This window comes from Euleptes europaea, chromosome 19, assembly GCF_029931775.1.
Source record: "Euleptes europaea isolate rEulEur1 chromosome 19, rEulEur1.hap1, whole genome shotgun sequence".
Lineage (NCBI taxonomy): Eukaryota > Metazoa > Chordata > Lepidosauria > Squamata > Sphaerodactylidae > Euleptes > Euleptes europaea.
The window spans coordinates 313,299-339,401 of NC_079330.1; the positions used below are offsets into that span (position 1 = coordinate 313,299).

General features: G+C 58.0%; 1 protein-coding gene across 2 annotated transcripts; it reads right to left on the minus strand.

Moving 5' to 3' along the window:
• Positions 1-1,300: 1,300 nt before the first annotated feature.
• On the minus strand, positions 1,301-20,974 carry PLEKHM2 (pleckstrin homology and RUN domain containing M2). 2 transcript variants are annotated; one of them, XM_056865116.1, is made up of 20 exons: positions 20,902-20,974; positions 16,530-16,636; positions 16,127-16,236; positions 14,771-14,870; positions 13,594-13,681; positions 12,710-12,896; positions 11,666-11,725; positions 9,820-10,015; positions 8,451-9,206; positions 7,705-7,774; positions 7,166-7,256; positions 5,396-5,460; positions 4,719-4,807; positions 3,594-3,726; positions 2,885-3,075; positions 2,622-2,687; positions 2,367-2,526; positions 1,961-2,143; positions 1,564-1,680; positions 1,301-1,444 (listed from the first exon to the last, which is right to left on the minus strand). In XM_056865116.1, the coding sequence occupies exons 1-20, from the start codon at positions 20,959-20,961 to the stop codon at positions 1,307-1,309; spliced, it is 2,967 nt and encodes a 988-aa protein (XP_056721094.1). In that variant the 5' UTR covers positions 20,962-20,974; the 3' UTR covers positions 1,301-1,306. The 2 variants fall into 2 exon arrangements, with proteins under 2 accessions (XP_056721094.1, XP_056721095.1); XM_056865117.1 differs by lacking the exon at positions 11,666-11,725.
• Positions 20,975-26,103: the final 5,129 nt, after the last annotated feature.

The window sequence follows — 26,103 nt, forward strand, 5'->3', positions numbered from 1 at the left end:
GGTGATGGGGGGGTGCTCTGAGGCCCCTGTGTGTCACTAGACGCCAAGGAGCATTTTATTGGGGTGGGTGGGGCGGCGATGTATGCACAGAATGCACCCCCCCACCCACACACACACAAGAGGACGCCTCCTCCCAAAAGGCCCCAGCGTGACCAAAGAGTACATTCACAAGTTTCCACCTCATCAGAACAAGGTTTAATAGACCAAACCACAGGCAAAGAACCCACCAATGGGCCCCAGCTTGCATGGATTTGCTCTCCGAAGCAAAGGCTGAAACACCCCCCCCCCAGCTCTCCTGCATCAGTCCCACAAAGCCAGCCGGGAGGGAGGGAGGGAAACCACCCGGCAGGGGCTGTGAGGAAGCCACCCGGCGGGAGCTGGAAAGGACCCAGGAGCTTCAGGCCGGCAGCTTAGCAAGAGCAGGGTGCAGATGTGGGTCGGCTGTGCGCAGGGCGATTGCCCCCTCCCCCCACCCCCGCATGCTGAGGTCCCCATGCACCCTCACAACCTGCGTTTCCAGCAGCCCTGGGACTCAACCCGCCCCCCCCCACAGCTTTTCCCAAGAGGTATGACACATGGCAAAGGGGGAGAAGGGAGGAGGACAGAGCGTGCCCGTGTGCAGCTGGAGATTTTGTGCCCTTTCTTTCCCTGACTCACCGGGCCAGGATGATGGAGAGAGAACCCTCCACAAAACTCCGCTGGCGGGGCTGAAGCGGGGCAAGCCTGGCACTGGTTTTTCTGAGAGCGTGAGACATGCACACCATCTTCCAGACCCCCACGTCCTAAAAAAGCAGCCCACTCCACAGCCGGCACAGACCCCACTCCAGCAAGAGAGCGCCCCACCTGAACCTGCAGTGGGTCCCTTTCTCCATGGAGGATCTTTATCCAGCTTCTTGAGGAGAAGTACTTTGCCCTCAGCAGAGGGGCTCAGCAGCCGGCCCTCCAGTCCATGGGCTTGGCAAGGCTGCCCACTGGCACGCTAGCTCAGTCCCCCGGGGGGGCAGCTCTCACCTGGCACCTTGCACCACCAGCGCCCGCCCGCCCACCGGGATACACCAAGAGACAACATGTCCCACAGCACAGCTGCAGTAGGCAGTCCAGCTCCAGCCCCACTCCCAGCTCCGTGCACAGTGGCGGCCGGCCCTGGAACACAACGGCCAGAGCTGCTTGTAGAACTCCTCCGCTCCCCCAGGCAGGGGCCTCGTCCCAGACGCAAGGATCCCCCACTCCGGCTGCTTACAGCTCCCCGGGGCCAGGCGGCCCCTCCCCTCTTGTAGAAGCGTGTTCCTCGCTGGGTGCCAGAAGGCTAACACCAGGGGTCCCGGGAGGCCCGCCCACGATACAGGCTGTCACTGCGCTGCCAGGCGCTGCGGATCAGGCTCAGGGCATCCTCACACTTCTTCCTGACGGAGCTGTCCTCGATCAGCTTGTGCCGAAGGTCCACCTGCCAGCACGAAGGGGGGGCCAGATGGTGCCCGTCAAGGCCGTCCTGAGGGCCACGACTCCCAAGCCCCGCCCATGCCCCGCCGGGGGAGCCAAGGGGGCTCATGGGGGGGGGGTTACCTGGTAGGTGCTCCTCCACACAGCGTCCAGCGTGGATAGGAAGCGCTCCAGTTCCCCAGGGCAGCTGAGGTAGATGACCCAGGGCGGCAGGTACTGCTTGCCATCCTGGGCAAACTCCTAAGAGCAGAGAGAGAGACTGAAGCCCCTGCGGCATGAGGCCCACAGTGCTGCCCCTGCAGAGGAGTGCTTAGAGCAGGGGGCAAGAATGTGCAAGATCTGGGTTCAAATCTCATCCTGCCAGAGACCTGGCTGGGGGCCCTTGGGCCTGCCCCTCCTCTCAGCCTCACCCACCTCCCGGGGGTTGTTGGGAGGGAAACCCGGAGGGAGGGCTGAGAGTTCTGCCGGGCGGCTCCTGGGACGGAGGGAGGGGGGCCTCGTGGCTGTTCTGGGCACTCACCAGGATGCAGTACTCCCCGTGGCCGGGCTCCACACACACCGAGGCCACATCTGCCAGCTCGACGGTGGCCAGCGAGCGGAAGAAGCTGGTCTGGCAGTCCTCGTGGCACATGAATACCTTCTGCTCCGTCAGCACCAGGCAGCAGGGGACGCAGGGGGTGGGGGCCACGCCTGGAGGGATGACCTGCAAGGAACCACTTGAGCTGCAGCCGGCACTCATGGGCCCGGCCTGGGCAGCCCAGCCTTTTGCCTGACAGCTGCCCCACGAGGCACCCATCGCAGAAGCCAGGCAGACCCCCACCCACACAGGGGCGGGATGCCCATGCCCGGCCTGTCCAAAACCCCAGCGTTATGGACATAGATGATCAAGCGTGCCCCCACTCCCAATCCCGGCAGGTGAGACGCACCCCTTTGGAGACTGCCTGGCAGAGGAACTGCATCCAGTCAGCCATCTCCTCCTCGTTTTCGGCACTCAGCTCCAGGGAGGGGCGGTCGGTCAGGATCACCTGGAAGGAGTGGGGCCGGTCTGTCGTGTTCGACCTCCGGCACCCGCCGCATTGCTCCCCACTGCAACAATCGGGGAGGGGGAAGAAATGAGACGAAGGGCGGGGGGCTGGGAGTGGGGACTTGGGTGCCCCCGTGTGCCCTGGGCCTCCACTCACCCCATGTTCACAGACAGCAGAGGGGCGACATCCGTGCGCTCTGGATACTGGTACAAGATGCCACTGCTGCAAGGCAAAGAACACGAGATGGGGCAGCCGCTGGAGCAGCCTCTGCCCCCCCCCCGGCTGCCCCCGATGCCCAGGGCTCAGTTCCACCTGGTACGAAGCTGGCCAGAGTGCCCGTGGAGGCTCCAGAGCAGAGCGCCCGGCCAGCGGCACTCAGCTCAGCACCCGGTCCTGTGGCTCCGGCTTCTCCTCCTCACCTGAGCACCACAAAGCAGGGCTTCCACAGCTCCTTGCCCAGGTAGTTGGTGCCTGCTTTGTAGTTCAGGACGCCCTCCTTGGTGGCACAGTGCTCAGCCACTGTGCAGTGTGGGGGGGGCGGACCCAGCGCCTCCTCCATGGGGTCCTCCCAATGCACGAGGCCGTAGAAGCGCACCGTCACCTCAGAGGCCTGCAAGAGACCCGGCCCAGCCGTGGCGTCAACAGGACTGGCACCCAGGAGAGCCCACAGCGCGAGGGAAGAGCTTGCCATTTTGACCCCTGTTCTGGATGCCAGAAAAGCCCTCGCTTGTGGGGACAGGCCTGCGGGTCAGGCAGATGGGTAGGGCTGAGGGCACTGATCTCGCTGGGTTCAAGGACCTGGCGGCAACCGGGTTCTGGGCTTTTCTTCCGGAGGAAAAGGGCCATGAGGTGCATCTGTGAGCAGCCCCAGGGAAGAGCCAGAACCTCAGACAGACAGAGATCTCGTAACATACAGCCGTTCTGCCCCCCTTGAATAGGGCACACCCTGCCCTCTCTCCCCCACTTTGGGAGTCAACCAGAGTGTCGATGTGGATCCCAGTTCTCTTCCACGTACAAAAGATGCTGGGGGGGGGGCCTCCTAATGGGGGGAACAGGAGGCAGGGCTTTGAGGACGGCACCTGAAAAGGCACAGGTGGATTCAGGGATCACAACACACAGAGCCCTCACCTCCCGCTTGGACTCCTGAGCCACAAACTTGGCCAGTGCTAGCTTCTCCATGGTGGCATCGGTCAGGATGCTTGGGTACGGTGGCTCTCGGCACCCTTTGATCATAGCCGACTTCAAAGACATCAGGAAAAACCTTGCCAGGAGGAGAAGTGGGAATCAGGGGGCACCGAACACACCCAGGCTCCAGCAGAATGCGCCCCAACTCAGCATCAAATCAAAACCAGCTGCAAAGCCCCACACCCCTCTCATGATACCCTCGGGGGGGGGGGTTTCGCTCGCCTGCCACAGGCTCAGCAAGCTCCACCAGGGATCAGGCTCTTCTTCACCTGCCAAAGGCCAGCCCTAGCTGCTGGTGGAGAGAGAGGAGTTGCTGCCCTCGGCCGCCTCCTCTTCCCCACCTGGCCTCACGTCCCCGTGGCTGAACAGGCCCTCCAACCTTCCACAACCATAGGGCCTCCCCCTTCCCCCCCCCCTGCCTGCAGAAACGTCCTGCCTGATAAGGTCAGCAAAGCCCCCACGCTCTGATGTGTAAAAGAGAACTGTTCAGGGGCATTTGTAGTCTGTGACTGAGGTGGTGGTTCATGCCTGTGGCATTCCAGGCAGAGGTGGCTGCGTACATTATGCTGGCCTTACTGCCTGGTTTGGTCCTCCAGCTTTATCGGACTGTTCAGGGTATGCTATATCATGTTCTACTGCGTTGTTCTCCAGCCTCATAATTCCTGCTGCCTCGTCTGTGCTTAGTGCACGGTTCTTTCATGTGGCTGGTTGTATTACCCTGCTCTTACAGCACTGCTTGTGGTTGCCATCTGCCTCGGGTGAGAACGGAGGCCCAGACACGAAGCAAGCAAACTTCTGGGTCTTGCAAGGAACTGCCGTGACTCAGATTGAGGGGACAGGACACTGGCCCTGATGGGCAACCAAGTCTCGCCCCCGCCCCCGCCGCAGTGGTCCTGGTGCCAATTCCAGAGCTCCCCCCACCAAGGCAACGGCCCGGGTTCCTTCTCAGCAGCCCCCCCCCCAACCACACATGCTGCAGAGATACAGCCGGTCCAGACCGGAAGCCTGCAGTGTTCAAGCCTGCCCAGGGGGCGAGTACCCACAATGGCTGCCTCATGGCTCACTCACTCGGTCAGGGTGGCGTCTGCAGTGTCCAGCAGGAATTGCTTTCGACGGTTGGTGCAGACCAACGTCACTGTTTGCTGATCCAGGCCCACCTGCCAGGCAAGCAAATCACATGAACAAAATTTACAGTGGGTAGCCGTGTTAGTCTGTCTGCAGTAGTAGAAAAGAGCAAGAGTCCAATAGCACCTTAAAGACTAACAAAAATATTTTCTGGCAGGGTATGAGCTTTTGTGAGCCACAGCTCACTTCTTCAGATAAGTATCTGAAGAAGTGAGCTGTGGCTCACGAAAGCTCATACCCTGCCAGAAAATATTTTTGTTAGTCTTTAAGGTGCTACTGGACTCTTGCTCTTTTCTACTACCACATGAACAAAGCAACACATAAAGCTGCCTTCTACGGAATCAGACCCTCGGTTCGCCAGGGTCATTCTTGCAGCAGCTCTCTGGGGTCTCAGGCAGAAAAGGGTCTTTCACATCACCTACTGCCAGATCCTTTAGCTGGAGATGCTGCCAGAGATTGAACCTGGGCCCTTCAGCATGCCAAGAAGATGCTCTGCCACTGAGCCACAGCCCCTCCCCAATCCCTTCGCCCCCCCCTCCGACAACATGCCCTGGCAGCAGCAGCCCATCCCTCCCTGGGGCCCACACCTCCTCCACGCACACTGAAGCCCCCCCACTCACCGAGACATAGTCCAGCTCATTGTAGGAGAGTGCCTCCTCTACCATGTATGGCTTCTCAGCTGCTCCTGACCGAAGAGGAAGGGAGAATGAGAGCCAAGCCCTGCAAGGAGATCACCGGATGGAAGCCTCCCCCCGTCCTGTACAGTGATCAGCTGACTCCTGAACCTCAACAAAAGCATCCCTCCCTTAAGGAGCCAGAGGCAGCACACCCACAACACCAGGCCCTGTGGGCTCGGGCTGCAGAAGCTCTCGCTGGCTCAAGAGAGTGGCAGATGGATCATCCCCCATTTCTACGTGGGGCATGTGCGTGTGTGTGTGGGGGGGGGACATTGCTGATCTCAGGGGCCACAACTGAGGCAGCAGAAATGGCCAGAGATACATCAAATGACTCTAGCCAAATTCTGTTGGCATTTCAGAGAGAGCCTCTGAAAAGGCCCAAAACGTCTCCACTTGGAAGTTGCACAACAGAGTGCCAAAGCGGCATTTAGCGCCTCTTTGGAGCTGCCACGCAGGGCTCGTGCCCAGGCCCTGAGAGAGGAACACGCGCAGCAGGCAGAACTCTCTCGGCCAGCATGTAACAAGACAACGTGCTCTCGTCTCCAGGGACAGCACTGCACCACGGAGTCCTCGAAGAACTCTTCTTTCAGCTATTTGGCCCCCGATATCTCCGGGATGTATCCAATACGGTTGTTTGCAAGCCTTACTTTTGATTGTATAAATGAATGAATTGTGAGTTCTGTTCTTTGAGCTCTTACTAGCAAACCAGACAGAAAACTGTCAAAGAATAAACTATATTTTATTGCAAAAAGAAATATTTTTATTAGGCAAGGTGAAAACACAAACCTGTAAAAATTAACCTTATTTCTGCTGCAAAAACAAGTTCCAATAAATCAAATCTGCTAGCCTTTCTCAACCATTTTTAAATAACTTAAAATTGACCACATACCAGATTTCAGATTATTATCTTAAACTTCTGTTAAGATTTTTTATATAAACCCAAGTGAGCTGTGGCTCACAAAAGCTCATACCCTGCCAGAAATTTTGTTAGTTTTAAGGTGCTACTGGACTCTTGCTCTTTTCTATATAAACCCAAGTCATACATACAAGTAGAAATCTCACCTAATATCGCATGAAGCTGCCTTCTACTGAATCAGAGCCTTGGTCCACCAAAGTCAATCTTGTCTACTCAGACTGGAAGCAGCTCTCCAGGGTCTCAGGCAAAGAAAGGTCTTTTGCATCACCTACCTGCCTGGTCCCTTTAACTGGAGATGCCGGGGACTTAACCTGGGACCTTCTGCACGCCAAGCAGAGGCTTTACCACTGAGCCATGGCCCCTGAGTTCCATCCAGAGAAATCTGATTTGCTTATCACATCAGCACGTTTATATACAAAAAAATAGCAAAGTTATGCTAGATCTTTCTAACTTTAACACTTCACCATTTAGTTAGATGTCAGGTTCTTAGGTAACGGTGAGATAAACAGATACATCTAAATATAGATCTGATGTGGGATCATAATCTTTTCAAGCAAGATTAGAAGGCCAAGTTTAACTCTTAATCTCAGTTTAAAAAAACAATAAATATGATATTCCTGTACCTGCTTTAATTAAATTAATTATTGTCAAAGATAACAGAGAAACCTGATGCAACCCATTTGACCAACAGATGAACCAACATGAGCTCACAAGTACGTGAAAAGAGGCCGGATCAGCAAGGAAACCTGTGGCTTCTTCCCAGTCGTGGCCACAGGGCCTGCCAGACCAGCATATACCTTTGCGCAGGAGGTAGATGTAGCAGTCTGTCAGCAGCACAAAGACCAGCTGCAGGTTGCCCTCCATGTGCCCCGTGCTCATGCGGATCATCTGCAGGAAGAAGGCGGAGCGGCTGAGGGAGACAACTAGGAGAACACGGCCATGGGACCCCCCCTTCGCCAGAAACTCTCCTGGTAGGAAGAATTTCCCAGCAGTCTGCCTTGGTCAGATGCCAATGGGTAGCTTGGCCTCAGATTGGCCAGGGATCTTGGAGGATTTTTTTTTTTTTGCCATCTTCTGGCACTGACAGGGGTCTCTGGGAGTGTGGGGGGTGGGTGGGGAGGTAGTTGTGAATTCCCTGCATAGTGCAGGGGGTTGGACTAGATGACCCTGGAAGTCCCTTCCAACTCTATGTTTCTATGATTCGATGATGGATGGTTCCCCCCACCCCCATGAACCTTGTTTTCCTTCTTCAGCAAAGCCCCAAACTGAACACTGGAGAGGAACATCATCCCAAACAAACGGAGGAAGCCGAGGCCGCCGTGTGGCCCAGACATACCCGGAGGAGCCGCTCCTCATTCTCCCGGAAAACATGGATCATCAGCAGCAACAAGTGGTTGTTGTCTACCCTGTGCAGTGAGGAAGAGAAAGCAGGAAGGATGGGGGGAGGTAGGGGAGGGCAGCTGTCTGCCCCCATTCCCCAGGGGGCAGTGGAGGGATCCAGTTAGCACACCAAGAAAGAACCTCGACAAACTGCCGGAGGGTGTCTCCCAACTCCCACACAAACCTGCCTGATAATTATCTTTGTCAGAAACCCCCCAGCCACAAGCCCATTTTCAAAGACCAGGTGGGTGGCCCCTACAGACAGGGCTTTCTCTGTTGCAGCCCCTTTACTGCAGAAGGAACCTCCCGGAATGTGTTGCCTGGTGCCAACCCGAGTGTCCTTCTAGTGACAGGTTGAGACATTTTTCTTTGACCAGGGATTCTCAGGTTAGTGGTTCGATCATTTATACCATCTAACTGCCATTGTAATAAGCTTTAGTTGAGCTTTTGGCCACTTGTTTGGTTTTAGTGTTTTTATACCTCGCCGTATTTTATTGCTTATTGGAGGCCCCCCCTGGTATTATTGTAGAGAAGGGCCACAGGGCACCTATTTCTCACCTGCCCCAGCACAGAAGCAGCTGCCGGCTGCCCACCTGCCCCAACAGCATCGGTCACGCTTGCCCAGGAGTTGGTCATTTTGGCCGCAGCCCTCTGTGGCCAGGGGAAAGGACTTCCTCCCTGCTTCAAGGAGCCTCCTCTCACCTGAATTCAGAGGGGTGGGCTGCTTCCGAAGGGCTGCCCTGTCCCTCTTCCACTCCGGAGTCCTCCGCGCTGCTGAGCGAGGGGCTGGCCTTCTCCTCGAGCTGGCCGAGGGCCTCCACGCTCACAGCCGCCTCTCCCGCATGCTGCTGCTGCGAGTCCATCAGGGGCCCGAGAACCTCTCCCTCTCCTCCTTCTGCCTCTTGTCCAGCAGCTTCAGGGCCACCAGGAACATCTGGCGGTTGGCCATCCCCTGCAAGGTCATGGTGGCCACCACCTGGCGCAAGAGCGTCTGGACTCTCAGCGGTAAAGCAGTAGAAGACCATGGGGGCTGCTCCCCCCTCGCTAAAGCCACCAGAGGGAGGCCCCTCCAAGGGGGCCTCCTCTGGTGTGTCGGTCCGAAAGGACTGGTTGGGGGGCTCGAGGGAGCGGCTCCGCGGGGGGTCCAGCTGCCCGTCTAGCATGTTGATCACCTTGCAGAGCGGCTGCCCCACCTGCTCCATGGACGTGTCCTTCATTTCGGGGATCTGCAGCCCCAGCTGGCAAAGTGCAGAGGGCTCGCGGGCTGCTTCCGGCCTGGCCTTCCCTGGGGGGTCTGGCAGGGCCACCTGGTGGGGCTGCTGCTCCTCGGCTCCTTCAGCCGGCCTGCCCCCTCCCGCCTCTGGGCCCACCGCAGTAGGAGGGAGAACATCTGCTGCTGCTGCCGCCTCCTCCAATTTGCCCTTCTTCTTCTTGCCAATCTTCTTCTTTTTAGCCAGCCTGCAAAGAGGAGAGGAGAGGAGAGCTATGCTCAGGAGCCTCTGGTGATAGCAGGACTCCGTCAAACCCGTCCGGCAAGCATCGCCTCCCAAATGCAAAAAACGCCACACCCTTGTCCTCACTGGGCTCCGGAGTGTTCAAGGGCAGCTCTGCCACCCGTTCCCTAAACACGGCACCCTTCTGGCTGCAGCCTCTCCCTGGTTTCAGTGCCAGGAACAGTACGGCCACTGACCGGGGGTGGGTGGGGGCTGCCTTGCCTCCTGGCACCAGGCTTTCTTTCTGGTCCTCTAGCCATACAGCTCAGGGACTGAGCCCAGCCTCCAGCACACCATCTTCAGCAGCAGAGTCAGGAAGGGCTCTGAGTGGGAAGACTACGGTGGCTGGACCCCTTGGCCTGAGTCAGATGGTCCAGCCTCCCTCCCACCCACTCACGTGGAAAGTGCCAAGAGCCATGTTCCCTGGCGGAATCTGGGAGGCCCGTCTCCGGCAGAGGCTGTGGGGAGCTGCTGCCAGTTGGAGCGGAGGATCCCAGGCTGGCAGGATCGCTGATTGGTCATGAAGCAGCACTGGCATGCTCAGAAGGCGCTCCCCCTGCTGCTGGCCCCACACTGACCTGATGACCTCCACCTCGGGGCAACTCTCGGACTGGCCTGTGCCCTCAGCCACGGGGTCCGCCCTCTCCTGGGAGGCAGAGTGGTGTACCGGAGTGGTCTCGGTGGAGGACGGCACTTCTGCCTTCTTGTTGAAGGGGTTGTAACGCTGCGTGGGGCTCTTTGGTGGGCAGCTGAGGGTATCTGTCAGGTCTCCGTCTGGGAAAGAGAAAGAAGCACACACACCCTGCAATCAGTGACCGGCAGCAGCAGAATGCAAGCGGCGGGGGCCACCCAGCCAGAAGCAAACCCCAGGCAAAGGTGCTGGTAAGGCCACAATGCTGCCCTGCGGCACCTCCTGCAGGCAGAGGACTTGTGCGGGGCTGCCTGGGCAAAGAGGTCCGCAGCCAGTTTAATTCGACCAGGGCTTCTTTCCTTGCAGCTGATCAGGAAAGCCGAAGTCTCCAGAGGGGACGGGCCGTCCTTAGCGGGCCTCTCCAGACTCCCTGCTGGTTGCCTGGATGGGAGTCAGACCAGTCTGAACTGGCTTCCAACTGCTTTTTAGACATGTCCCTTGACCCAAGGCAAATGGAAGGCGGGAGGGAGGGACCATGGCTCAGTGGTAAGAGCATTGGCCTGGCAGGCAGGAGGTCCCAGGTCAGATCCCTGGCAGCATCTCCAGTAAAAAGGATGAGGCAGGAGGTTGTGCAGAAGACCATCCTCTGCCCAAGAGATCCTGGCGGGAGACAAGAGTGACCTTGGTGGGCCCAGGGTCAGACTCAGGAGATGGCAGCTGCCTATGGGCTGACCTGACTCAGGCTCCAGCCAACACAAGAGCTCCTTTTCCAAGGGTGACGCTGGCAATGCCAGGGCTGAGAACACTCCCCCCCCCCGCCCCCGCGCCCCAGGGGCCCAAGAGCAGGACGGGGTGGGAGCCAGACTTATCAGCATGCTCAAACACACACCCGGACTCCCCCCCTGCCTTCCCTTTCATTTCTAAGGACTTGGGAGGGGCTCTTTCTACGGTCGCAGCCGCCTCCCGCTGGATTCTTACCAAAGGGTTTCCCCTCCAGTATGAAAAGCTGCAATCAACCATAGGAAGTACAAGAGGCACAAAACATGGACTTGTTCTTGGTTAGGTGGTTACCTGCCAGGAGGTGGCTGCAAGCCAACTAGCTGTTGTGCTCACTGGCCTACTTAGCAGTTTTGGCCGTCCTGTCCTCCAACTTCCCTTCCCAGCCTTGAGGACTGGAGACTTACTTTACACACGGGGAAAGAGAAGGGCAGCAGGACCATAATAGCGGACCGTGGCTTGTCTGCTGCCCACGCCTGCCTTCTGAGCGGCAGAGGGAGGACGACGGGGCACCAAGTCAGAGGGGAGAGCAGGGAAACCTGGCTGCTGCAGTCCAAATCCTGCTCGGGAAAAGAGGTGGTGGGGAAAAGGGCTGGTGACAACCCCACCAGACATGGAGGCAGCTCCCTTCCGCTCTTCCCCGGGGGGCACTTTCAGAACACAGAGCACGGTTAGTCACCCTGAGCCGTGGCGCAGACAGCCCACTGGGGAGGCTTGTTAGTTTGAAGGACCAGAACAACAGAGCACCTCATGCTGGGCTAGGTCAAGTCACGGAGGGGTGAGAAAGTTAGGCATAGAGAGAGGAGAGACCAAGGGAAGAGGCAGAGACCCAGGCCCACAGAAGAGCCAGCACTCCCCCGCTTGATGGACCGCGCTAGAGCCACCAGCCACCCTCTCAAGCTATTTGTTCCTGCAGGCACCAAATGGTGTTAAGAGACCAATGGCACAACATGCAGCAAGCTTTGGTGTAGAAACAAGAGCGGCACGGAGGTCGCGGCTACAGACAACGGTCCCACCTTCCCAGGCTGTGGTGGGCATGGACGGCACTGCGGGAAAGACATCTCCAAAATCATAATCTACAAAGTGAGGGACAAAACCACCGATTAGACAAGAGGACTGCAGGAGGCAGGCGGACAGACGGGCAGCCAGAGGCAGCGAGCTCGTTTGCCAGGAGCACACAGCGATCCACCTGGGATGCTTGCTTGGAGGAAGAGAGGTCAGAAAGGCTGCCAACCAACACTCCCCCCCATGCCCCCCAGGGAAGCATTGGGGCGAGCCAAGGATAGCAGGCAGGGCCGTCTGAAGACGGTCAGAGGCTTCCCCACTGGCACTGATGTCTCCCGTGCCCACCTGTTGCTTGGAGCCAGCAGGGACCACCACCACCCCCGGCCCTGTGGGCTTCCCACACCACTGTCTGGCCTGGCTTGTGCAACCAGAGCTTGGGGCAGGCAGGGGCAGCAGCAGCCAGCACAGCCGGGGGGTGGGGGGGAGGGGGCTTGGAAGCCCCTTTCATCCTCCTTGGAGGCAAGCAGGCTGTGAATGCCAACCTGAACGCAACAGGAAACTCCTTGTGGGTGGGAGTGGAGTAGCAGTCCAGGAGCCCCCTTCCAAGCGCAGACCCAAACGAGCCCACGGGACCCCCATCCCAGCTGGGCCTTGCGGGATCACATCAGAACAAGCACCCTCCCTCCTGGCTTCCCATTAGCCCAGCAACCACCTGATGCCCACCGGAGGAGGTTTTCCTCTGCCAGCCACAAGCCTCTCTCCTCCTGCTCCCCCACGGAGCTCATGAAGGCCAGCTTCCAGCAGCTCCTGCCTGAGAGGAACCCTCTTGTCCTGGGAGCAGAAGCATCCATAGGGCAGCACAGCCCCGCTGCGAGAGAGTGAGTGGCTGCAGGCCCTCCCCCCCCCCCAGGAAAACCCACTGGTCCAGTAGCCAGGCCTTAGTGCAGAAGGAGCCTAGCGCACGCTCTGTGTGACAAATCCCAGGACCACTGGCGAGAAGCCCGCCGGAAAGTGTTCCCGCCCCACCCTGGGCCCCTCCCTCCTCAGCCACTCACCCTCGCTGGAGGGGGCGATGGCGCTGTCATCCCACTCCAGGTTGGTGGAGGTGACCGAGTTGAAGGAGTTGAGCGAGAGGCTGTCTGACCCGTGGGCCGAGCAGGGCAGGCGATCCTCAAAGTCCAGCAAGTACTGCGGCTTGTAGTAGTCCGGCATGTAGGGGGCCAGGTCCAAGTAGGGGGCGTCCTGAAAGTGCCACAGAAAGACAGGGTGGACCATTCACTTCCCTGGCAAGGGAGGAGGGGCTCAGCAGCCCACGGTGCCTTCAGGCATCTCTTCCTTCGCAGCCCCAAAGCATTCTTCGGAAACGACACATTCAGCCCCTGCTAATGCATCACTCCTGCGATGCTACTAATGCACTCGAGAAAGGGGAAGAACCGCGGGAGAGCAGGATCGACCCATCCGGCTTTGCCACTTGATTTAAGAGGCACGGCAATCACAACACTGATGGGAGCCTCCCTGCTGCCTGGGAATGCCCTCTAGGAGCCAGGCCTGCTTGCCAGTCACAACCTGCCCAGAGAGCCCCGCCTGCCAAAGGGCCTCTTTGGCTGTGGTGCCCTGACTATGGAACACCCCCACCCTGTCCGCCCGCCATTGCTAAAGAAGCAAGGTTCCTAAACTCAGCCTCGCTTGAGTTTTTTACTGGTGCTCTCAGGGTTTCTTGCCATGGCAGGTCACTAGCAAAGTTTTATGCTGTCTGTCTGAACAAGGCCAGCCATTCCCCGCTCTGTAGGTCCAGCTGCTATTTGCTGAGTTTATACGCTGGTTGTTTTCAAGGTGACTGTAATGTTTTATTTAGAGTCTTTACATTCACCCCCCCTTTCTCCCGATAGTTTGCCCCGTCTCGCACCCCTTCCCTGGAAAGCGAAGACAAGCATCTCACCAGATCCAAGTCAAACCGGATAAACTCCAGGCCAGAGACCAGTGTGAGGAAGAGGGTCAGATGGTCGTCGCTGCAGACCAGGGCGTTCCTGGATGACAGAGAAGCTGGTCACACAGGAACCCTGAGGCAGAGTGGCAAGAACTTGGGCAAGTCAAAGCACAGACCCCAGGCCAGGCAGGGGAGGGCACTATGTTCCCCCCCCTCTCCTTCCCTTGCAATCGGACTCTTGAGGGGCGGCACAGCTCCTCTGTCTGGCCTGGAAGCCGCACCAGGCACACAGACGGGACTTCAGACAGGGACTCTGCAGAGCAAACATTTGTGACTGAGAACGTGCAGTGGGGAAGGGGGCAGAAGGAGCAGGGGACAAGAGGACTCAGGTGCCGCCTCTCACCTGCAACACCCACCACAAGATGGCACAGGAGCGGGGCTGAAAAGGAGGCTGGCGGTTCATGGGATGGGATGGAGGGGCTGAGACGACACGGATCCAGGCAGCAGGACACGGAGTGGTGAAAAACCCTCACAGGGTGCTGGCATAACCTTTGCTGCTCACTCCCCACCCCCTCCAGAACGACACACTGCAAAAAAGCTTGTCTGCTTGTGCCACGAGAGCAAGAAGTGTCAAATCGCTGAACTAGAACTTACCGGGAAGTTCAACTATATTAAATCGGAGTTCAATTGAGACCAAGCGTTCCTTCCCTACAACCGGGCTTCAATTAGCTTCGCCTAACTAGGCAGGCTGCACTGTCCCCAAACTGTGGCTTCTGCTCTGAAAGGCCTCTGTGCTGATCGTATGTTTGCACTGGAGACAGAAATGTCCCACCATTTCTGTGCCAGTGTTTTCACTCTGCTGGGGAGACCTTCTGGGCCTCTGTACAGATGTCTGGGGAGGACAGCCTTCACACTTCTGGAGAAGGGAGTTCTAGGCCAGGGGAACGTATGGCAGAATCAACTTGACAGCCTTTTAGATGACCCTTCTGGACCACATGCATACTTTTTGAAAAATATACAAGAGCACAGGAGAGCAGAAAACGCTGGGAACAGGGGAACTGGGTCACAAGCCACCCGGGAAGCCACAGGATCTCTCCCTCCAAGTTGTCTCTCTGCTCCCTCGCAGGGCCTGCCTCGGCCCAGCCACCCACCGCAGAATGCCGAAACCGCCCGTGGGAGGGGAACTCACTTGACGTAGTACTTGGGCAGCAGGCTCAGGTTCTCCTGGAAGAGGCGCAGGTAGCTCTCCAGGGAGTTCTCATTGAGGGCCAAGTACAGCCACGCTCGGCCTGCAGGGGGCAAAGAAGCGGGCTCTGGACAGGTGCTCCTTTCTGGGGTGGGCCACACACCCCTGCCCCCGCTTCTCCCTGGCAAACAAGTAGCCTGAACAACACAGGCAGACCATATGGCTTCTCCGGGCTCGGCCACAGCTGGCCCACAAAGGCCCTGCTGCCACCATCTCAAGGCTCGGAAGCCAAGACACCGAACTGACCGTGGCCAGCACACAAATCCCGAAACAGAGAACCACACTCAGGTTCTGGCCTGGCTCGAAGGAAACCTTGCCTTCATGATGCCTGGGGCTGGGATCCCAACCCCCAGGAGGAAGCAACGTCTGCAATATTCTACTATTATCCCTGATCGCTAACAGTGAAGAGGGTGGGGTGGGGCTGACATGGGGCATGAAAAGAACAAAAGCATACCACCTTTAGACAAAGTGGGAATCCCTCTACATATTCTCAGGGCACTCTTTGAAAAGTACATAGAAGAAATGCTTGGGTGGGTCTGCAGTAGAACAGCTCGATTCGAATCCAGGAGCACCTAAGAGACCAAGAAGGTTTCGGGGGAGCTTTCGAGAGTCAAGCCTCCCTTCGGCTGATATCAAGAGAGCTTTCACTCTCCAAAGCTCACACCCCAAAATCTTGTCAGACTCTAAGATGCTCGAAGACAACTGCTGAGTCAGCACAAGGAAAACAAACAGAGGGAGACGGGGAAATTAAGCTACTCACACTCAATAGTTGATAAAGCCTGAGAGGATGTGTGAAATCTCCAAATTATTTATCCTCTCCCCACTCCCCCAGCTTGTTGCCTCTAACAGTGAGTTTGATGGTCAAGCCTAGGGGAGCTTCCAGTAGCCTGGAGAGGACGATCTGGCTGATGACAACACTCCCCCATCAGCTATCTCCCCTCCGTGTGTGCGGGTGTGCCTAGAGAGAGAGAGAGTGCCCCTGATGCCGCTGGCAGAGCTCACCCAGAGAGTCCGGGCGCAAGGCCATCAGTCTGCAGAGAAGGCTCCGCTCGGGCACTCCTTTCCAAACGTGTCCAGGGAGGCAGGTGCAAGTGCAAGACCAGCACCGGCGCCTGGAGTCCAGGAGGATCTGGGTGGGGGCCAAGACGCTGAACCTTCATCCCAACACAACAGAATTGCCTGGGGCTGGGAGAAGAGCTGATCCAAGGATGGGAACCTGTTCTGGCTGGGGTTACTCCCCATCCCCCGGGGGCCACTGCTCCCCTCTGTCAGACCCAGGGCTGCTGCCCACGTGCTTACTGCGTCCCAGGTTGGTCGTCACGTGCTGAAGCCCCTCAATCTGCTCGACGGCTTCTCTGCGGGTGAAGTGGACCACCAAGACCCAGTAGCCCAAAGGGAGGTCACGAAGTCTGGGGAAACAGAGGAATGAGGGAGGAGGAGAGCACCTCTGGCCAAGGGGGGTCCCCATTGAGCCAGACTTTGGGGACGTGGGAATTCACTCCCCCTCCCCAGGCTCCAATGGGGCTTTGTATTGAAAATCCCCAAAGAGGATAGGTCTGGTCCTCAAATGACAACAGGAGCAGGCTCCCATAATGCACCTGCACCCACATCTTGGAGAGCATCATGCGTTCAGCCTGCAGGACCACAGTCCCACAGAAGGGACAGGCTCAGAAGGAGAGCAGCCTCAGGGCCCGCTGCCTACCCGTAGAGCAGCGCGTGGTCGATGTGCTCGCAGAGGCGCTGCAGAACTTTGTCGTGGTTCCTGATGGCCGGCGTCTCGTCTTCGCACGCCGCAAAGTAACTCTGCAACTGAGAGAAAGACAAGCCAGCCAGTGAATAAGAACAGGGCTGAACTGTACAGAAGGGCTTACAATGCTCCTTGGAAAGACGAGGAGGGACTCTGGTGTGCACTACTGCGCAGAGCGTGTTGTAAGCAAGACCCTCCTGCCTAATCATGTGTCACTCGTGCTTTGTGGTGTTTCGTCTTTTAGATTTCTGGGTGGTTCCAGACTTCTACACTCTGAATTCTACGGCATTATTTATTGAAGGCCCCGTTTTCTGGCTTGGGGAACTCAGGGGCTGAAGGGAGACGGAGGCACACTCCAAGCCTTTGGGGCAGGGTGGGAGCAGAGCCTTGCAAGGCCCTCAGCCTTGGCCTGCCGTCCCAGCTGCCTCCGCCAGCCTGTGTTTCAGGGCCGCCCCCCACCCCCAGGCTCAGTGCATGACTGCCTGGAAGAACTGGGCCAATGACATCATCCCCACCAGTGGCAATGGCAACCAAGCCCAACAGTGCCAGGAACACGGAGGGTGCAGAACGGTTTCCGCCTCCAAGCATCCGTTTCCCCCGCCCTGCCCTCTGGATCACCTGCCAGGGCACCTGCGCTGACTATTTTGGCCCTACCCAGGACGCTGGCATCGCTGACCGAGAAAACGATGTGGCATATAAGCTCCTCATGGAATGCTGGTTTGAGTCACAGAGCTATTTATAAACCCTTGGGCAGGAGAAACAAGGGCCGTCCACATCCACCCTGGCATTGCCAGAGTTCACCTACTGTGGGGACAAACGGCCCAGCGATAGGGCCGGTGGGCCAGCTGGATTCTGCCTCCTCTCCTGAGTTGGATGGCGGCTCGAGGTTCTTAGCCTAGATGAGCTTGGTTCATCTTTGAGCCGGAGCAGACAGCTGGAATATTTTCCTGGGTCAGACAGGGCAGAAATCCTGCATTTGTACTGCAAACGTCCTGAAGCGTAGGGTACAGACACACCATAAGGAACGATTCCCTCTAATTGTCAGGCCCCTGCTCAGGCCAGAGAAGAACTGTCAGGCACAGCTCACAAGTTCTTTCCTAGCAGAGCCCATGGACAGGGTCTGCCCCACTTGGTTTAGCAGCATTCCCCATGCCTGCAGGAGATCCCAAGACAAGTCCCCAGCAGCAAGGGCCAGATGGACGCCAGTCGGACTTAGCAAAAGAGAACTCCACACACTTCCTTCGAGTGGCAACTGGTACTGTGGTGCCAGGGTATGTAGTTGCAAACTCCACTTGAATTGCCATGCTTCAGTCAGCTTGGAGGCAGACCTGCCCAAGCCCCCTTGGAACTGTTCACAGGCATCCTCTGGCAAGCTCAGGCTCACAAGGTTAACTCACTCGCTAAGGCCTCGAACGCAACCAACCTTAGAGCGAAAGCTGCCGGCACGGAGCAGCCAAGGTTGAGGCAAAGCATGTGACCGCTCCAGGAGAGGAACAGCTAATTCACAGGGAGGGGAGGCACAGAGCGTCCAGATTCCCTGCTCAATGCAGAAAGAGGGAAACAGACTGGGAGGTCCTGCAGGGGACATGGACGGATGCTGGCTTCTGTGGTTCAGCCCCCAAATCTCAATGGCCCACTTTAGCGGCCGATGTGATCATTGACTTCAGCAAATGACTCTTGCACAGACATGAAAGGTCTCTTTAGAGGAGGAAGGGGAAGAAGAAAAGCTCCTGCGTTCACATCAAATTGCAACGGATGGTATCACAGCAGTCAGAGGATGGGGCCTCGGCATTACATACGGCTCCTTGGGGCTCAAACCCACCCCAGTCTTCCAACCAGTCTCCCCTCTCCCATTTCTGGCAACACACCATGCCGGGCAGACTGCAGAGTGCAGGACACAAAGCAAGGAGCAACACTCTTCAGCTGCTCCCAGCTACGGCCGCCCACCCCACTGAAGAGCTTCTGTGTCTGCATTTCCAACAGCTGGCTCTGCACTCGCCAGTTCCTCGGAGTCATGCTGCTCATGTGACTCTTACGCAGGCCCCACTCCATGGCTCGGCCCTTCCACACATCTGCTGGCTGCCTCACAGGCACAGAAGAGGGTGATCAGACTTCCTAAGACTGGGCGTCAAGGCTTCGTTAGACTGTGGCCATGTGTGTGTATATGTGTGTGTGTAGAGGCAGCTGCTCAGAAGAATGGCCAGCAGAACTGGGCTCCAGGGCTTCCAACCCATTGCTGTTCCCTATTTATCACCCCCCCCCCCATGTCCTGCCTACTGACAGACTCTCTCTCTCTCCCTCTGTGTATTGAAAGACCTGCATGGAGGGAACAAGCTAAGCAACTTCAGCACAGCTGTATGAGTCGTTGGCAATAGCCAGTTTGGGATAATTTGAGCCCAGCTTGCTGGGAATGAGGGTGGGCTAGAAATGCAATAAATAAATCAATAAAACAATTCATTCTGAACAGAGAGGCGGGGCTTGCCTCTTATGGGACATGCACACCCATGCTGAAGGCTTCTGGGCCCCACAAAGTACCTCTTGTCATGCGACAGGTACAATAATCATAGCAAAAGTTAAAAGCAGGCTCAAATAGGTTTACCTGCCATGGCTCCCAACCAAAGAATTCTGGGAATTGGATTTCTACAGAACAGTTCAGGATGACTTTCAAAGAACTCTCAGCACCTCTTCAAGAAATTACAGTTCCCGGAATTCTTGTTTGTTTTTTGGGGGGGGACGGGGGACGACGACATAGGAGAGCAAAATAAGTTGCAAACTGGTAGAAATGTTTACAGTGCTCCGCAACCTACAAGGCAGCAAAAGAGAGCTCTCTCTCTCTCTCTCTCTCTCTCTCTCTCTCTCTCTCTCTCTCTCTCTCTCTCTCTCGCAGGGTCCGCATGGCCACTTCCCTTCACATTCCTGTATAATTCAATCCACATTCATCCCTCAAAGGAACAAGGTGCTGCAGCTTTCCCTCCCACGTGACTCCCAGAGCCTCAAGCATCTTCTACTGCAAAGGTAATTCTGTAAAGAGTAGCCATGGGCAGACCGCAGAGTCCTTTTTAAGTTTGGGTGGCTGTCAGTTTCCTTGAGAACTTGTAAAGGAATACGTAGGAGACCCGCATCACCTCTGCGTCGGCCAGAAGTGTCAGTGAAGAGACTGCAAAGCATTCCAGGCTTGAGAGTTTTTTTAAAATCCTCAGCTTGCGCCTTCTCTGGGCAGTTTCTCACCAACTATTTTGCCCTCTGCAACCCTTACCAGAGAGGGAAGCAAAAAAGGGCATGCTAGTCATAGGCGGAAGAGACCAGGAGATGGGGAAGCGCCACAGAGGCGACAGCAGGAAGGAAGGGGGGGGGGGAGACACCAGCCTGCTGTGTAGCGGAGACCCCCTGGATCCAGCACTGCCGGGTGCAACTAAAACGAGCCAGAGCTGGTCCAAGCGTGAAGGGGTCAAAACATGGGCAGCGGTAGCAGAGCGGCCCAGTGCGGTCAGCGGAGGTGGCCCCGGGCCAGGCCGAGCGCAGAGGAGCCCAGGCCACGGTGATGGAGTGGGTGGGTGGGTGGGTGCTGAGACCCTCGTGCTGAGCCCCGCAAGGGAAGGAGGCGGGAGGCCCAGTTCTGCCACCAGAGCCCCTAATTCCGGCGCCTGCTGGGTCCAGGCCCGGCTGCCCTAGAGAACTTAAAGCGGGGACACCAAGGACGTCTGCGGCCCAGAAGCCCCCCTTCTTCTGGGGGGGTGGGGGGCATCGAGTCGCAGCCGACCTTGGGCGACCCCCGCAGGGTGTGTTCTGGAGAGGCTGGGAGCCCTCAGCGGGGGTCTCCCGGCCCTGCTGGGGACCCAGATTGGGGGGGGGGGAGCAGGCCGCCCAGGCGGGGGCGGTGAGCGGAGGCCGCCCTGCCCTTTGCCTCCCGCCATGCCATGCCATGCCATGCCATGCCATGCGCGGGGGGGCTTCCTGGGTGGACCCCCCCCAGCCACGCTCCGACCGGGGCCCACCCGACGGAGGAGGCAGGCGGGGCTCGCTGCGGCTGCCCAGGTGCGGAGGCAGCAGAGGCGAAACCCGGGGGGGGGCAGGCGGGGGGGGCAGGCGGGGGGGGGGCGTCTGCCCGGCACCGCCAGGGGGGGGGGAAGAGTCGCCACATGCCCCTTGGGGGTGGCGGGGTGGGGGGAGCCACCCGGCTGCCTCGGCCTAAAGGGGGCGGCCGAGAGTGAGGCGCCCGCCACCCCACCGGCTCGAGAGGGCGGCATCGGTGGGGGAGGCGGATGGGGAGGGGGTTTGAGGGGGGGCACGAGAGGGGTCAGTCCCGGGGGTTGGGGGGGCGGCTGACCTTCTTGACGGAGAGCGAGATGTTGTGGAGGATGCGGTCCTTCACCTCGCCCGGCTCCATGGCGGCGGCGGCAGCGGCGGCGGCGGCGGCCCACCTCCCGGGCGGATGATGCCCCCCACGCCGCCGGCGCCTCGCCGACCCGCGGCGCTCCGTCCTGCCCGCCCGCCCGCCCGCCCGCCCGCCTCCCCCGCTCAGGGCCCGGGGGGCCCCGCCTCAGCCGCCATGGCCGCCAGGAGGCTGCACAGGGACCCCGATCCTGCCCGGCCCGCCCGGCGCAGGGAGGGTGGGTGGGAGGGAGGGGAGGGAGGAGTGGGGAGGGGGCGGAGTGGGGAGGGGGCGGAGCGGGGCCCGCCCGCCCGCCGGCGCCTCGTGACGGGAAGGCCGCGCCTCTCCCCGGGCCTCGGGCCTGCTGGCTCCCTCACACCCACCCGCCCACAGGCCGCTGCCCCGGCGCCAGGCATGCCGGGAGTTGTAGTCCGAGGGGGCGGCGAGAGGCGGGGCGGGGTGGGCGGGGAGCCCGACGCCTGACACGCTTCCTCCTCCTCCTCCTCCTCCCCCCCCCGGGCATGGGCGGAGCCTGGCTCGGCGGAGCAGCCCCCGCGCAGGGAAGCCCCCTCCCCGCCCTGACCTCCCCGCCCCCTAGCCCCTTCCCCCGCCCCGCCCGGCTTGCTCGGCGGCCCCGCTCCCCCCCCTCGGGCCGGGGGCCTCGGAGCGCCCAGCGGCAGCCGGGCCAGTCGGAGCGGGCCCCACGCGCCGCCCCGACAGGCGGCCTGGCCTACCTCGCAGGGCGGTGGTGGCGGCGAGCATCCCACGCAGAGGCGACGCTTTGGGTCCCCCCACCCACCTTGGGCAAACGCCAGGCTGCCCGCGAAGGGCATCGGCGGTCCCACCGCTTCCGACGGGGACGAAGCCCCCGGGAGCTGGAAAGCCCCCCGCCCCCCCCGCCCCCTCCCTTTTGCCTGCCGCTGGCTCCGCAGGTTTTTTCCCCAGGCTGGGCTGCACAGGCAGGACTCCGGCGGGGGAGCCGGGCCCAGAGAGACCACCCCTCCCGGCAGAGCAGAGCAGGCAGTCCCCGCAAACGCCCCAAGGCCCCCCACCTCCTACCATCCCCGGCCCCATCCCCTGGGCTGCTGCGCACACGGAGCTCCCCCTTGGACTGTAAATTCTGCCCCCCCCGGGGGGGGGCTGGATCGAAGCACCCTGTCTCCCCCCCCCCCTTCACTGTCTGGCCTGGGGGCAAGAAAATCTCCCAGACAACTGTGACGATAAAATGAGTTTTATTTTTTTTTCCTGTAATTTTTTTACACTTTTTCTTCCATATAGACACAATCCTCAGGTTCCTAAATTACATATGGGCAAGAACTGAAACCGCTAACCGGATCAAGAGAGCACCCCCCCACCCCGCCTACCTAATGCTCCCACAATGTCGAAGCAGCTACAAGGGGCCAAGCAACCAAGCATCACGGAGCCCAGAAGGGCCACTGAGGCCGAGCAAGGGGGGGGGTCCCTGAGAGGTCAAGTCTCCTCCTGCACTTTTCTTGCAAAGAAATGGCTCCCCGGGGCTGCCTGGATCTGCCAAGAGTGGAAGAAGGGTGTGTTGTGCACAGAGCACTGGAAGCAGGAGCCTTGAGACATACTGGCTTAGCTGCAGGCTGCTTTTTGCAGCATCTCCAAATAGAATTTGATTCCATCAAACAGGCCCGGAAGTTGGCATTCCCCACCAGTTAGGAAGACATATGCTCCCAAATATGCCTTCCCAAACCATCCCTTTGTGCAGGATTTACTCCATAAGGTTGGTGTGTTCATGTACAGCTGTGTTTCCAACCAAGAGGAAGCTGCCCATTCCTGCTGCCCCCCTCCCCACAAACACCTGGTTTGCTGCAGATGGCTTCCCACAATCCGGAGTGCTAACGTCACGTTACAGGGATGGGGCACCTGCCTGAGAAAAAGCTCTTTGAACCCAAGCACCGCAAAGGGGGCAGCCCCACCGCGTGGTCAGCCTTCATGCGGACTGTGCTCTGCCCATTGGGCTCATGGCGGAACTTGCCAAGGCGGGCAAAGGAACCCTTCCAAGCAGTCTCCCGCTGAGGGGCACCACAGGCAAGCCAACATCTTGAGTTTTTCAAAGATATACACAAACCCCAAGTTGGGGGTGGGGGAAGACCCAAAACAGATGCCCCAGGAAAGCTGCACTGGGCCTTATTTCAGCTCACCTTGCAGTCAGCCCTACTCTGAGGACTCCCTGTGGTCAGAGCAGTTCCAACAGATTATAAAGCAACACACACCACTATAAGCCTCTAAAAAGATTCTGCCAAGTTTTGCTTCGGGGGCTGTGCTACAGTGCGCTAAAGAGACCCAGCGCTGCTTCTAGAAAATGCTGAGCAGACCCTCCACCTACAAGGAAGGGGTTCCTTCGCAAGACAGCAGACCCCCATCCAGCCAAAGGCCATTAGGTGAGGTCTGCCTCCAACCCCCCCCCAGCCAAAGGGGGTTTCCAAGGGGGCCTCGGCTCCCCTCTCCACCCAGAGATGGGCAACGACAGTCCAGATCATACATTCCAAACAAGACTAGTCTTTTTACGGGGACTATTTTTATTCACTACAGCTTGGATCAACTAAGAGACCCCACTTTACGAGGCAGCCGCTTCTTTCTAATGCAGGAACTTTACGACTATTGTCGAAGGCTTTCACGGTCAGAGTTCATTGGTTCTTGTAGGTTATCTGGGCTGTGTGACCGTGGTCTTGGTAATTTCTTTCCTGACGTTTCGCCAGCAGCTATGGCAGGCATCTTCAGAGGAGTAACACTGACACTGTCCTTCAGTGTTACTCCTCTGAAGATGCCTGCCACAGCTGCTGGCGAAACGTCAGGAAAGAAAATACCAAGACCACGGTCACACAGCCCAAATAACCTACAAGAACCAATGAACTTAGGACTGTTGGACACAACCCACCAAGAAGAGGCACGTCACCCTCTCTCACCCAGGGAGGGATAAACTCTTCTGCTGCACCCGTCACCTAAAAGCAATTGCTGTACTTGCCCTCACCCCCCGTTATAGCTGTGTTTGTATGTAAATTTATGCAGGCTCGAACTAAAGGATGAATTTTAATTGGTTACTTCAGTCTTTGGGGGGGGCGTAAAACTGTATGTTTTCTTCCTATTTCAAAGCCCTAAAAAACAAGCATCTGAGCGTGTTTCCTTCGGGGGGGGGGGGCTTTAAAAAACAAGCCTTTATGCCAATAAAGGTGACGATTGATTAAAAAAAAAAGAATAAGCCACACTCAAGAGTCTCTCTTTGTGCTTGCGGCCTTTCAGAGCCATGGCATAGCAGGGCATCTGCTGAGAGAGGAGAGAGTCTTTTGAGGGACAGAAAGGAAGGCACCTGTCCCTCATGGCCAGGAAATCAAAATCTCACTGACTGGTCATTCTTGGTACCAAACTGTAGCCCCCGCCCCGTAAACCTCACACACCTGGGGCATGATACATTCTGATAGCCTGCGCTGCTTGTCCCAGCAGGCTTTGAAAGGGCTGCCCCTGGTTCAGCCCGTGGCGTCACGGCTGCTCCCGCTGCTCAGCTGTCAAGGCAGCAACGGGAACTCGCCGGCCAGAGACGCAGCACAGCAAGCCCCCCCCCCCCAGCACAGCGGCACCCTGGCTTCACCGGTGAAGCGCTGAGGGTCTGTGCCAATCCTGGCTCCATTACTGGGAGGCTGTCAGGCAGAGCATTCACCAGGTATGCCAGCTCCCTCCCACTGCTTCCAGCCTTGCTGGCTCCTCTGTGTCAAGGCAGCATGGGCCGCCGTGGGGGGGGTCAGGTAGACCCCCCCCTCTTGGGGCGCCAGCATTCCTTCGCTACAAAGCCACACTCGTCACGCTCGCACACAAGCGCCACTGCCACGCTCTGCCGCTTGCCAGGCGTGGTCAGCCAACAGGCACAGCTGCCCAGGGGGTGCACCTCCAGCACAAGAGCCCCCCTAAAATGGATGCGCTGCACACAAGCCCAAGCGCGTGCCGCTGCTCCCTTGCAGTGGCGCTTTGCGCAGAAGGCATTTCCAAAGCATGATGGTTTTACAGCTTCTTCCAATCTTGTATCTCGTTTTAAAACCAGGTATTTAAATAAAAGATTATCTTTATTCCATAATGCATTGTCTTAATAATAGTAATTAAAAGTTCATGTGTGATACAAGGTTTGATTTTTAAAAAGCCTGAATTGGGACAAGGGGGAAAAGATAGACAAAAGATACTTTGGCTGAAAATAAAGGAGTTGTTTTTTTTTAAACGTCTGGCTCAATAATCCAAGCAGGGTACTATGCAGTTAAGACAGATTCTTTAAAGAAGTACAAAGCCAGAGGCCACCTTTTTATGGCTACGGGGGAACGACAATATTCTTGGCTAGCAAAATGAGGAGGGCAAGATCCACATTCCCACCAGCTTGCTCCAGTGCCTCGCTGGCTTCCTGGGGTGTAAAGCCCGCTCTCACAATCTGATCAATGTCCACAGAGGGGAAAACTGGAGGCGGAAGAGGTGCAGAATCAATTTCTGGAGAGCAGATGTGCAGCGCCTCTGGTACGTCGGCGCCCGAGGAGACAGGCATTCCAGGATCTCCTGGGGGGAAATTCAGAGCCCTCCAAGAGTCACTGCCCTGCTTGAGGATAGAGGGAGGCGGGTTCTTCTCCAAAGCTTCATTGCCTGCAGTGTGGTCAGAAGAGAAACATGGAGGTAACATTTCAGAGCACTCACCACACGAAGGTTGACGGGAAGCCGCTGAAGGTCTCAGAACGGTCGAGCTGTTCCCCTCCGAAGGCTCTTGGATTATTCGTGCATCTTGCTCAGGCAATTTCAGTGTCTCCTTCCCGCCCTCTGCTCCAGCCCCGGAGAGCCACTCCCCTGCCGAGGCTTCAGTGCTGACATGTGCCGGCATCCCTCCAGGAGAAGGTTCCACATCTCGGACGTCTCGGTCACATTCATGTTTCTCTTGAGAGATCTCGTCATCTGCAGTTTCCTCTTCAGGAAGGATCCCTGGCTGATCAAGGCTCTCATTCCGAGAAGCCTTTTTATAGTTTGCAACCAGAAGCTGATGGAGCTCCTTCAAGGCAGACGTGAGAGAGGGGCAAGCCCCTTCTGCCTGATGGCTCAGCTGCCCTTCCGGAGGAGGAGAACCCGAAAAGCCGATAGCAGGTATGTCTGTGGAGTCAAATGTTCCTC